The sequence below is a fragment of the Gordionus sp. m RMFG-2023 genome, chromosome 2, assembly GCF_954871325.1.
Source record: "Gordionus sp. m RMFG-2023 chromosome 2, tfGorSpeb1-WG-v2, whole genome shotgun sequence".
NCBI classification, from domain to species: domain Eukaryota; kingdom Metazoa; phylum Nematomorpha; class Gordioida; order Chordodea; family Parachordodidae; genus Gordionus; species Gordionus sp. m RMFG-2023.
The window spans coordinates 63,501,690-63,513,865 of NC_088776.1; the positions used below are offsets into that span (position 1 = coordinate 63,501,690).

The window sequence follows — 12,176 nt, forward strand, 5'->3', positions numbered from 1 at the left end:
AAAGATATAATGGACCTAAATGTGAATATGAAACAATTTATTAAACTGAACAATAATAAAAGATCCATTAAGAAGCTGTTTCGTATCAAGAAAAGTTACCTCTAATATGTATAAAAATACATTTCAATATTCAAGATTCACTATCATTACCCAATAATTCCTATCTTAATTCCTATCGTAATAAATTTCAAAAATTAAACTTATTATTATCAAATATTTCCAATACCAACATACACTCAAATCCTCTTGTAAGTATGCTTTTGTATTTTCTTACTAATAGTTAATATAATATAGTAAAGATTTTTAATGTAAAATTATCCTCAACTATAAATGAAATTGTTGTATCTGTTGATATATAATTGACACTTATGGACGTTTTTCAATTGATTTTGAATAGGAGATATATAACATATGATTAATGGTTTTATCTTTCATTGACTCTCTTAACAATTGGTCGTACAACGTCAAAAAGGAAAATATAGATTGACTTATTTTATACACGAATAGTATGGGTGGAAATTAAATAATTATAATATTAGTATGTAACGCATCTGCCTGAGTATCACCCGGTGCCTGAGAGTAGATCAGTTACACTCCACTAGGAAAATTGGTATTTTAAATGAATATTCGTCCTCTTAAAATTTTTATATATGATCTATATATAATTAATGTTAAACGCGATTAAGCAGCACGTAGTTTGTCAAAAGTACAAAAAAATTTATGTGTTTATTTGAATGGATTCTGCTTATTAAACAGATTATTACAGGATCGAGAACTCTAAATAGAACAGGAACCAAAAAATCTTTTTAAGACAATATTTCCAAAACCGGAAACGTCATTTGAAAAGAATATTCAGAACCGGAAACATTACTTTTTTTAAAATCCAGATTGTTCAAAATTCTGATATATAAATTTGGATTATTTTTGGTAAGTTTTTTTCTTAAAAAAAATGGAGAATCCTTTAAATCCATATGATCTTGATCAAAGCTGAGATAATACTTCATTTTATTAATATTATTGACAGTTTTGATTCATGTTATTATTCATAATAATTATATAATAAATAAATATTTGGATTTCATAATAATCATTTTTGATTTTTTTTATAGGTTACTTAATTAATAATAAATTTATCTACAAAAAAAATATAATATATTTAATATAAAAAAAAATGTATTTTAAAGGAATGGATGGGAAAATAAATGAATGGAATTAAATAATACAAATATCCCAAGAATCGGTGGGAGGAAAAAATGATCAACGAAAACGGGAGGAGAGGGGGGGGGGTGTTGAGAGGCAAATATTTTGAAAAATTGTATTTGAACTTCAAGTACACTTTTTCAATTTTTTATTTAAAAAAAAATACTAATTTAAAATAAATTTTTGGAGATTACTTTTTTAAAGCAAGGAAGGGGGGGGTGTGTAAGAAACTCGTGCATGAAATGGATTTTGATCTCTAAACTAAAATTTGAAAGGAAAATGAAGTTAGAACACTATAATATTTAAATGATAATAGGAATCGCAATTCCTTACTACGTTGTAAAAAAGAAAACAATAATTCGATTAAAGGGTTCGCATGAAATGCCATGTATATATAGATGGAATAATATAATAATAAACGATGTAACGTAATATTTGATTTTCATATTTGTAATCCAGCAGCCAGGCGACATTTTTGCATCAGAACTTTAAGTTTGAATTGCTTCCTCGATAATTCTCGAATATTCTTTTTTGTTTGTTTATTAATTATTAGTGAATTATTAAAAAAATATATATTTATGTTTGGTTAGAGGGGGTGGGGGGGGGGAACATCTTTTAAGATTTGAATGTTAAGCTCTTTTCGTCATAAGGGCATATATAACTGGTATAATATGAAGAGAGCAAATTCAAATCTTTGCAAACATAATTATAAATGTAGCAAGAAAAGTTCAAAGATAAACCCACATGTTTTTAAGCGACGAATTATGATTTGTCCTGTCAGCATTCAGAACGAGAGATGTTATTTACAAAAATGCCAAACAAATCATGTCTGTATATAGTTATAAACTAAAAGGATAGCAATTAAAAATAAACAAAGTTTTAAATACTTAAAGAATATATTTTCCAGAAGATATCCTTTTTTTCAAAAAAGGCATTTTAGTATATCTAGGAACCCTGAACGGATTTTCTGCATAAATTCTAAGCCTTGCTAAAATCTATTCTAGATTGATTCATTTGAATAAATCTGGGAAAATCACCAATTTCTACTAGATCATTTTTTTTAGAAAGGAAACTATGATGGATGACAAACCTTTAAGAAATCGTCCAGAGTGAGAATTTTGTGCTTGAGAGATTCTCCAAGATAAAACGTGATATCGAGTATGGCATTTTCTTCCGCGTAGGCATTAAGTAATCTGTATTATTAAATTTAATATATACGCAGGGTTAATGTTGCATTTTTTTTCAGCAGACTTTGAACCACTGTACTAAAATTTAACCGACTTGCCCAAGATTTTTTTGTTAAATTTACGCGTCCATCCCTTTATGTTAAAAAAAATATAATTGGCCCGGGTAAATGTTTGAAAAAGTATTTGATTGGTTGATTCGGCTCCTTCATACCGTTGTTTTAAAAATTATTTTTAAAGTTCTCATCCGCCCATTGAAGATCTCTAGGCTGTATCACCCTGCATTAACAGTTAGAGCGATTTCGCGGCGGTCATTGACACATAAGAATACCTAGACTAACGATGCAACGCTTTCATTAAAAGTGAACATTCAATGGAAAACAGCTGGGGACGCCATTTTGAATACCCATATCATTATTAAAAATCTTAAACGAGAGGTCAATTTATTCCTATGTCTGGCGCAAACTTTATTAAAGAATTTACCTGATCGTCGAGATAATAAGGAAGCAAGTTTATCAATTTAATAGTAGTTTTTAACATGAGAATAATTACTATATGAGTTACCAAAATGGCGGGTCCAGCTGATTTGCATTCAACGACGCTTACATAAATTTTTGTATACTTGGCCGCGAATTAGCTCTAACTGTGAATTCAGGGTCACTGAGACTTGCATAAGTAACAATAAAAAGAATATACATATTAAAAAAATTCTGAGAGGGTTGTGGAATGAATGTTCCAAAACTATTCTTCATTTCATTCCAAATAAACTAGTCAATAATAAATAAGTTAGAGGGAAATGTAAGCCATTTTGTTATGAAAGTCATTATAATCCAAAAATACAAACTGTTTATAGATTGGGGTAGTGGCATTCACGGTTTCGTCTAAATACGCGAATTCTTCGTCGGACTTCTCCAATTTATTATCTGCATCTTTTAATTTCGTCAATTCAAAAAAAAAGAAGTTTTATTTCACCTGTTCGCATGATTCAAATACTTCGGGGTAAAAGCAGACAATTTTATCTATAAAATTAATCTGATCTTAACTTCAATATTATCGTCTGACATTAAGTTTCAATACCTTCTGCTTCAAATTTTAAAATCGTCTGCTTTTATCGTTAATATAGAATCGTGGAACTTAATTAATAATAAAAAAATAATTTAACTTTTCGTATCGTCTGCCATTTCATTTTTATCTTCTATTTTTGTTGGAAGAAATTTAATGGAATCACGCTTGCCCTCCTCTAAGGCTTCCTTGAGGGTTTTCAGCTTTAACTTCGCCTCGTTCTTTTATTTATTTAAAACGATGAATATTTTATTTTATCTAAAAATTGGAATCCATATCCGTTACTCAATCCCCGGCATCCGGAAAACCGAATCGAGTAATTAAAATATTTGTATTCGATTCGCAGACCTGAAATCGAATAATTTGGTATGTGCTCAAATAACTATTTATAATTTCATGATTGTTTCTTCTTTTTATAGAACCTGCCCATATTTAATAATCACGTGTCAATAAAAATAGAAGCAGACAATATGTAAATTGGTGCTATTATTCCTTCTTCTACCGATTGGTAAATCTTACAATTCACGGTACCCGTTCCAAATTGCTGACAATTGGGAATCTCGCTTATATTTCCTTTTAGGGAAATAAACACATCTATTTAAATCGAGTTTTTTTTTAAAAAAAACCACCAAAAATAAAGGAAATATCATTATTGTTCCCACCTTTTGCCCCCCCCCCTCAATTTATATTTGATTTAATTTTGGTTTTAGAAAATTTTAAACATAGAAGTCACTATCACAATAAAAAAAAACTATTATTATAAAGTCCCAGAAAAAAAAAATAAACCTAATTTTATTTTTTCTAATATCCGGAAAAAAAAATCGGCCATATTGGACTCAAAGTTAGGTGATATTATTATATTACTTTCTTTTTTCTTATTTTAATTTGTTTCCTCTTTCTTTTTATTCCTTACTTTTTTAAAATTATCATTTTATTCATCTCTTAATAGTAATATATATGGGATATATTGTGAGGGTACAGGGACACCTATGTAATTAACCCATAGCCCCCCCCCTCCCTCCAACTTTTCCCTTCAAAAAATGGTGGCTACCCACGTATAAGTATGTGGGGAATATTGTAATAGAAAAACAATATAAACATTTTCTTGATCCAAAACTGTCATGATATTGTGAATCACGATGGCACCGTCCTTCAGCCTCTGTTCCGTTTTGAGTAAATTATCCATTTCAGTCTGGAAAAGAGATAATTATATAATTAGATACGAAATAGTAAGATAAAATTTAATGAATAAGGTAATAAACGAAACCTAAATGCAGTTTGGTTTTATACCCCAGGAAAAGGAGCAAAAGATACAATTGTTGTAGTTAGACATAGGAGGAAAAGTATCTAAAGAAGGAAAAGAAACTATATTAAGCATTTGTTGACTTGTATGAGGGGTTTAACGGGGTGCCGCGAGAAGTTACTAGACGAATCTTGAGAAAATTAGGTGTAGAAGAATGGCTGGTTATGGTAATAATAGCAATGTATGCGGGAGCAGAGACCGCGATCCAGATAAATGATGGATAGTGATTAAATAACAAGGATCCGTTCTGAGCCCGTTATTATCTATCCTTAAATGTTGATGCCCTTGTATTGATGACAAATAGCGGAGGACAAATTTATCGGATGAAAGATGGCTAAGGATGATAAGAGCTTAAAAATGAATACAGAAAAGACAAATGTCCAATGATTAGTGGGGAGCTTTGCTGTTGTAATCAGCTTCTGGTCTTGCGGTGTATGTAGAAAAGGGGTTGCTATAAATTCAATAGCCCTGCTGCTTGAAATGATAGCTGTGTTAGTGGCGAGAAAGGGAGTCTGAAGATCGCTGGCTAGACATTTATCAGTAGAACGTGTTAGCGTAGAGAAGGGTGGATTGGATTGGCAATGGAAGTGTTGATTCTGCTGTTCTTAATAGGGTCAGATATGTGTAGAAGTAGCTCCGAGAGATGAGTATTCAAACAAAATAAAAATGTCTCTCCAAAGTTGTAGGAAAAGGTTTACACAAGTGTGGAGATAAAACCTTGTCGATGGAAGTGGCACATTAAAAATTGGAAAGGACGATGAGAATGATCTGATGGATATGTGGGTGAAGCGATTGAAGTGGTGATGAGAAAAAAAAATAACTAATGAAATATGAACAGCCATCGCGGTGAAGTAAGAGGATCAGGGCCTCCAGGTAGAACTCAAGAGGATGCGGATGTAGCTCGATTTTTTTTTAAAAAGAGCTGACCCAATCTTTTAGCCAAAGAATATGCAAGCCTGGAGAGTTTGTTCATAGATGGCAAAGGTATAAAACTTCTTCTAACAACACATAATGTGGATGAAAGCTAAAACAGATATGAAAGGGGTCATAGCGACGCCCAGGGCCGTAAATGAAGAAACAGGGGGGGGGGAAACTTGCTCGGGTAAACCAGAAAAGCCTTCCTTAAAACAAAAATGATTGACGTCTCCCATGTTAAAAAATATGGGGGAAAAATATATATATTATTTAAAAAAAAGAAGAAGGCATGTTTTAAAAACGCCTGAGGGTGCATCCAAACTCAAAAAAATAAGCATTCTTTTTGAGTTCAGATGTATCCTAAATGCTCAAAAACTTGGGCTCGCTCGAAGGTCTCTGTAAGCATGTTATTTATCCTGTCCTTCAGGGCGGATACGAGAGAAATCCTGATGGCTTCTTTATCGAGTGGCGGAGAACGTATGGAGGGATAGCTGCTACTGAGATCGTAATCGTGCCCGGTGTGTTGTTGGGTAGAAATTTTGGGCATGCCGGACTGTAACGGGTATGGCAAGTTGGACGGGTTCGACGTGTAAGGAAGGAGGTGGGATGGGTGGTCCGACGATTGCTGGGAAGGGATGGATGACGAAGCAGTCGTTTTAGTAAAAACTGGGCAGTGATCACCGAATACGGATTGCATAACTTGGATTGAACCTACGAGGTCGCAAGCTTGCTGGAAAATAAAACAGGGGAAATATGTTAAAACGCTTTCGATATTTGATAGCAGAGTTGTTAAAAGATACTTTTTAAATGGATCTAGATACAGTTTCAACGTCTAAAATAATATCTAGTTACAGATTATTTAATCAAAAATCTATTTAGATACAGATACCACATTTTTGTATCTAGATCCTTTAAAAACTCTGTTTGATAGCAATAGACTTAATTACTGATATAATGTTCCGAGCGGAATTATAAATTTATAAGCGTTAAAAGATCATCATAATAAAATTAGCTTAAAAAAAACTATCAGACGACCTGTATATTAATTCGGGTTGTACCCCAAAGATAATATTTTTAAATAACAGATTTAAAAAACCCGGACCGGTTAACCGATAAATATGTACATTTTTAGCTTTTCACGGGAGTGGTGTCTTCAAAAATGAGAAAATTGCCGACATTTTTAACTTTTCACAGGAGTGGTGTCTTCAAAAATGAGAAAATTGCCGACATTTTTAACTTTTCACAGGAGTGGTGTCTTCAAAAATGAGAAAATTGCCGACATTTTTAACTTTTCACAGGAGTGGTGTCTTCAAAAATGAGAAAATTGCCGAATAATTGCACTATTATTCGTCCAACATTCATAGTTATATAACGAATATATATATTTTTTTAAAAAATTAGGAAGAAGGAAATTAATTTTTATTTCAAATAATAAATATTTTTAAAGAATTACATTAAGAGGTTAGTTTTAATTTTAATTACTTTTACAGGAATGAATTTAATTTCTTTATTATTTAAAAAACAGTATTTTTAATGTTTATTTTTTTATTAATATAAGTAGAACTTGAAAATGCCAAACAATTTAATACTTTAGGTTTTTTTATCAAATCGTTCTTTTTTAAAATTAAATTACGATTTTTATTTATTTAAATCAATTTATATAATATTTTAAAAAATATTGGGGGAAAAAAAATCATTTTAAAATTATTAATTTAAACAACTTAAAATTATTACATTAATTATCACCGTTTTTTCTGTAAATTTTATGAATAAATTCGAGGTGATTTATCATGTATAAATTATCAATATTTAAAATATGCCCACTTATCAGAGTTGTTAAAGTATCTAGATACTGTATCTAGATATAAAAATGTGATATCTGTATCTAGATCCATTTAAAAAGTATCCTTTAACAACTCTGCCCACTTATTAGTGTTGTTAAACTGCTCATTTTGAGCCGATTTTTAAAAACGGCTGACTCGATATTTTAGCAAGAAAAAATATTGCCTAAACCTCGATATTTGGATAATATATGTCCCCTAGACCTTTGTTCCTTCTATGAACAAAATCTTCAGGCTAGCGTAATATTTCCCTGGATATATTGGGTTAGAAAGATTAGAGAAAGAAAGAAAGAAAGAAAGAAAGTATTAATTTTTTTAAAAAAATACATTATAAATTAAAAATTATTTAAATGTCAACAATTGATTATTTTAATTTAAGCAAAATACTTTATTTTTATTATGAATCTAAGAATTAAAAGTAGAAATTTTATATATATATATAAACTTGAATGGCTAATTTTTTTTCCATTTCAAAACATTAAATTATTAATTAATCAATCAGATATTTATAAATTGAAATAACTAAATTTATAGAGTGCTTTAAATTAACTAAAAATTATAATAATTAAAAATCGTGATTTTATTTAAAAAAAAATAATTGATTTTAATCATAATCCGATTTAAATCAATTTGATTAAATCATGCCATTTCTTTTATAAATTATTTTTACAAGAAGGAATATTCGATAAAAAATGTAGGAAGTAATAAAAGAGAAGAGAAGATTAGAGAACGAATATTTATTTTTAAACTATGAGTCATCATGTCAAGTCGATCATGACTCTCAGGGATCCCTGGAAATCTGTATAATCTTGTATACACACTGGCACGGAACTAAAGCAGTGTTCAAATTTTAGTATCTTATGTTTCTTGGAGATATTAAGGGTCAATCAAAGCATTAAAAATGCTTATCAATTAAGATACTACTAAAAATCACACTGGAATGCCAAAATTTGAACATTGCTTTGATTACTACCCATAATTTGTAAACAAAATTTCACCCGAACCCAAAGAGGGTCCCAAGAAAATCTTGTTACCCTGATCGGTTTCTGACATGAAATGACGCTTGTTAATGATTTCAAACTTTCCAATCCTTAAAGTATGGCAGGTAAATTTTCCCATCCGAATCTATGTACTTGGAAGGTTTGATGAGCATGTTAGGGGTAGGTGTAACGAAGCAGTCGGGTGAAGTGTTGGGATAATTTTCTGGAACCCACATACGAATGGGTATGTTGTAGGTTTTGCCTGTTGCATTTTAATTTTTGGGAAAGATTTTTAAAATAAAAAATAAAGTATATCAGGCCATTGGAAAAAGGTCTATGAATATAATACTGTTTCCATGGGTTAAAATAATATGATTCAACAAAATTCACCAGCACCAAAATACTCTTTAGCGTTAAATATTCTTCTATAGAAGCTGAGGTTTGGATACAACACTGTTCCTTTACAAATAATTCTGAAAGGAACTTTATTAGAAACGGAATGCCTCGAATAGAACTTCCCGAGAACGGGAGGTTAAATAAATCGATGACCGGAAATGACACGTTTTTGGAAATTTACAATCTCACTCGATTACAAGGACAAAGCTCTACCATAAGCTTGGCTTAAATGACTCGTAATCATATTTAGCCAAGAAGAGTGAATACGCGATATAAATAATATCTCTTTTCTTTAGCCGGAACTGGGACGGAGTCTGAAAAGAAAAATTATGTTGTTCAAATTTCCTTTTTTAAATGGCTCCTTTTTAAAAAAAATGTCATTTCATGATCTGCCTCCTAGAGCTATAACTGTAACCACGAATTTTTTATTTATAAAGGAATGGTGGGTGATAAGTTAAATTTAGCGAAATAGTTCCTTTTTTTTGAAGTAACGCTTGCACTATTAATTAGGGTTGTGCCGATACTTTTGCCGATATCAAAATGATACGGTTATAAATGTGCAAATTTCGTAATTGCCACAAAATAAGTAGTAAATTTTTTATTGCGTGGATAACCATCTGGGAATGTTAATAAAACTTTTAATATAATTTTATTAAACAAAAAAATATTTTAAAGAAAGAGAAAGCATCGGCAAAATGAAATGAGCCTATGTTGTGGATCGGTTTATAACAATATATTGCCGATCAGATCCAGAATAAACTCTTGATCAGCCAAATTCTGACACCTCCTTAAATTTAATGTTATATATCGATATTCCAAGATGTGTTATGCGTAAAAAAAATGGCTGCCAATATAGTGCCAATTCTAAGATATAATTATTTATAAACAGGTCATTTTAATTTTCTATTTATACTGGATCTGGACTAAACATAAAAAAAACTTGAAGTCTACCTGAAACAAAACCCATCTGGTTTAGACTTGTCTGAGCCCAACTAAATCAAATTCCATATAAAAGTTAATTTAGGATCTTGATATTCACTAAACCCAAAATCTAGTTGGGTTGAATCCCTGTAATATTATTCTTTATATTTGTATTCATATAAAAATACAAATTTGATTTTAAATTTAATTAAGGTCATCTCTACTCGCAAAATTTGTTGATGACAATGGGAAAACATGTTTTCTTTTATAAAATAAGTCAGCTGATTTGTCCAATCTTTCTATTGGTGGATAATGCAAATAAAAAGTCCTAATATATTCATAAAAAATCTTTTAGTTTGTAATTGCCAGGAAAATAACATTTATATACTGGGTACAATTTTCTTGCATTTAGTTAACCAATTATTTTAAGGTCTAATTCCTATTTTCAAAGTTCTTCTAGCATTTTAAAATTGCTGCCCTGGTACAGTTTGAGATGACTCCAAAAAAGCAAACAATAAATATCAGATCAAATTGTTTTTTTAAAAAACATGACCCTATCAAATATTCAATATTGGCAAGGGCCATTACATAGGTTTTCCTTTTAATACTTAATCTAGTCATTTACCAATTATTAATATTTTGATATATGTTTTATATTTAATTATTATCTAATTCACATTCTAATCTGCTCATTCATCATAAACATGATGAAGAGTGATCAAAATATACAATTCTAGTCAATTCCTTAAAAAAATTCACCCATAAGAACAGATTTGTAGATATGGCCTTCACCACAGCTCTATACATTATTTTATGCTAGTGTCATTGATTTTGTTTTTGTTTAATTTATTTAATGTTGTAAATTTTTGTTATATACCTAAAGATATACTTTAATTTATTTCCCTTTAAAATTCTATTAACATTAAAATTTTTGATACATATGTATAGTTTAAAAGGAGATTCAAAATGTAATATAAAATTTGTTTTAATGATTTAAAATAAAACATTATTAAATAAACAGGATTACTATAAAATATGCCTACAAGTTAAATTACTTTAGATAAACATTATTCTTAATATTAACAAAATTTTAAAAAAAGTTTCATAGATATATAATAACATTGAAAAGCTTTTTGTTCTTATACATTTTTTTTAATTAGGGATACCCATGTCAAGGAAATGATTTTTATATGTAAAATCATTTTTTTAATTTATATATTTTGAATTAAATCATAAAGGTAAACTTTTATATAGTTAAATCATTCCCATATCCCATGCAAATATCAAATGATCTTAGAATTTTTAATTTATTGATAATTTTTGATTTATTTTTACCCAAAACTCAAATTCCTAGCATTGCACGTCATATAATATTGAATTATTTAATTTTAACTTATAAATATATATCAAATTATCATAATTAATAAAAATGTAGATAAAACCTTTATATAAGATTGGAATAGTTCCATTTAGTTTGATTAATTCTCTTTTATTTCCATAAAAATTTTTAAAAACATATGTTCCAGTCATTGGTGAGAGATCTTTATAATTATTTTGTAATATCTGAAGATCCTTTTTAACTCTGTCAGGATGTTTATACTATATGAATGTAATTTTCGATGAAAACAAATAAAATTGAAATGTTTTACTTTTAAAGAATCTACTAAAGAATCAGTGTAAGTATGGTTTATCATCATCGGAAAAAAAATGATGACTTTAAAACTACGAGAAATTATTCAAAAAAATCAATTATGACATTTGTATCAATCATATGAATTTAGAGCAAAATGGCATTTAATCAAACATTGACAAAATATTGATGTATTTAAATAACAAATACATAATTATTTCATAAGTGCCATTAAGTTTCAAGCAATTAAGACATATATTATTAATTTTTATATAAGTATTTCATATAAATTAAAAATATACAAAAGGTAAGGAATAAAGCCAAGAAATCAAATTTCAAGATTAAAAATTGCCCTCAGTAAATGATTTAAAAGTTAAATATTCTGTATCCTTATTGTATTGTGAAACCCCATTAGATATATATACATATATAATTATTATAATTTTTTGCAGACATAATTTTAATATTTTAATTTGTTATCAAATGATTTCTAATGTCTTTATGACTTAGGGGTGATAAGTGCATTTCGTCATCTGCATACATACAAAGAGTAGTCTTCTAAGAGGAAAGATAGCAAAGAATATATTAGGTGTAAGAGGTATAATTTTAACATGCTGACTCATATTATTTTTCTCATATTAAGACGCTGGACCTAGTGTTGTCAAAAAGCTCGAATCGAGTAGATTTCAAAAAAAGGCCCAATTAACTAAAATAGCATCATATAAGCCGAAATATTTTGCTCAT

General features: G+C 29.3%; 1 protein-coding gene across 2 annotated transcripts; it reads right to left on the minus strand.

The window, feature by feature from the left end:
• Window positions 1-1,036: 1,036 nt before the first annotated feature.
• Window positions 1,037-11,550, minus strand: LOC135923350 (tumor susceptibility gene 101 protein-like). 2 transcript variants are annotated; one of them, XM_065458042.1, is made up of 9 exons: window positions 11,452-11,550; window positions 11,245-11,401; window positions 8,587-8,747; window positions 6,041-6,394; window positions 4,546-4,638; window positions 3,547-3,667; window positions 3,229-3,307; window positions 2,291-2,393; window positions 1,037-1,726 (listed from the first exon to the last, which is right to left on the minus strand). In XM_065458042.1, exons 1-9 carry the CDS (start codon window positions 11,497-11,499, stop codon window positions 1,643-1,645), a joined length of 1,200 nt encoding a protein of 399 aa, XP_065314114.1. In that variant the 5' UTR covers window positions 11,500-11,550; the 3' UTR covers window positions 1,037-1,642. The 2 variants fall into 2 exon arrangements, with proteins under 2 accessions (XP_065314114.1, XP_065314113.1); XM_065458041.1 differs by having other exon boundaries at window positions 1,040-1,726; window positions 3,229-3,313.
• Between the last annotated feature and the right edge of the window lie 626 nt (window positions 11,551-12,176).

What these genes read in the sequence shown, in the direction of transcription:
- LOC135923350 (XM_065458041.1), bottom strand. Translation starts at nt 11,499, where the DNA reads ATGATGATAAACCATACTTACACTGATTCTTTAGTAGATTCTTTAAAA. An exon ending in CATACTTTAAGGATTGGAAA is followed by an intron (nt 6,395 to 8,586) that starts GTTTGAAATCAT and finishes TTTATTTTCCAG; the next exon opens with CAAGCTTGCGACCTCGTAGG. An exon ending in AGACCTTCGAGCGAGCCCAA is followed by an intron (nt 4,639 to 6,040) that starts GTTTTTGAGCAT and finishes TCTCTTTTCCAG; the next exon opens with ACTGAAATGGATAATTTACT.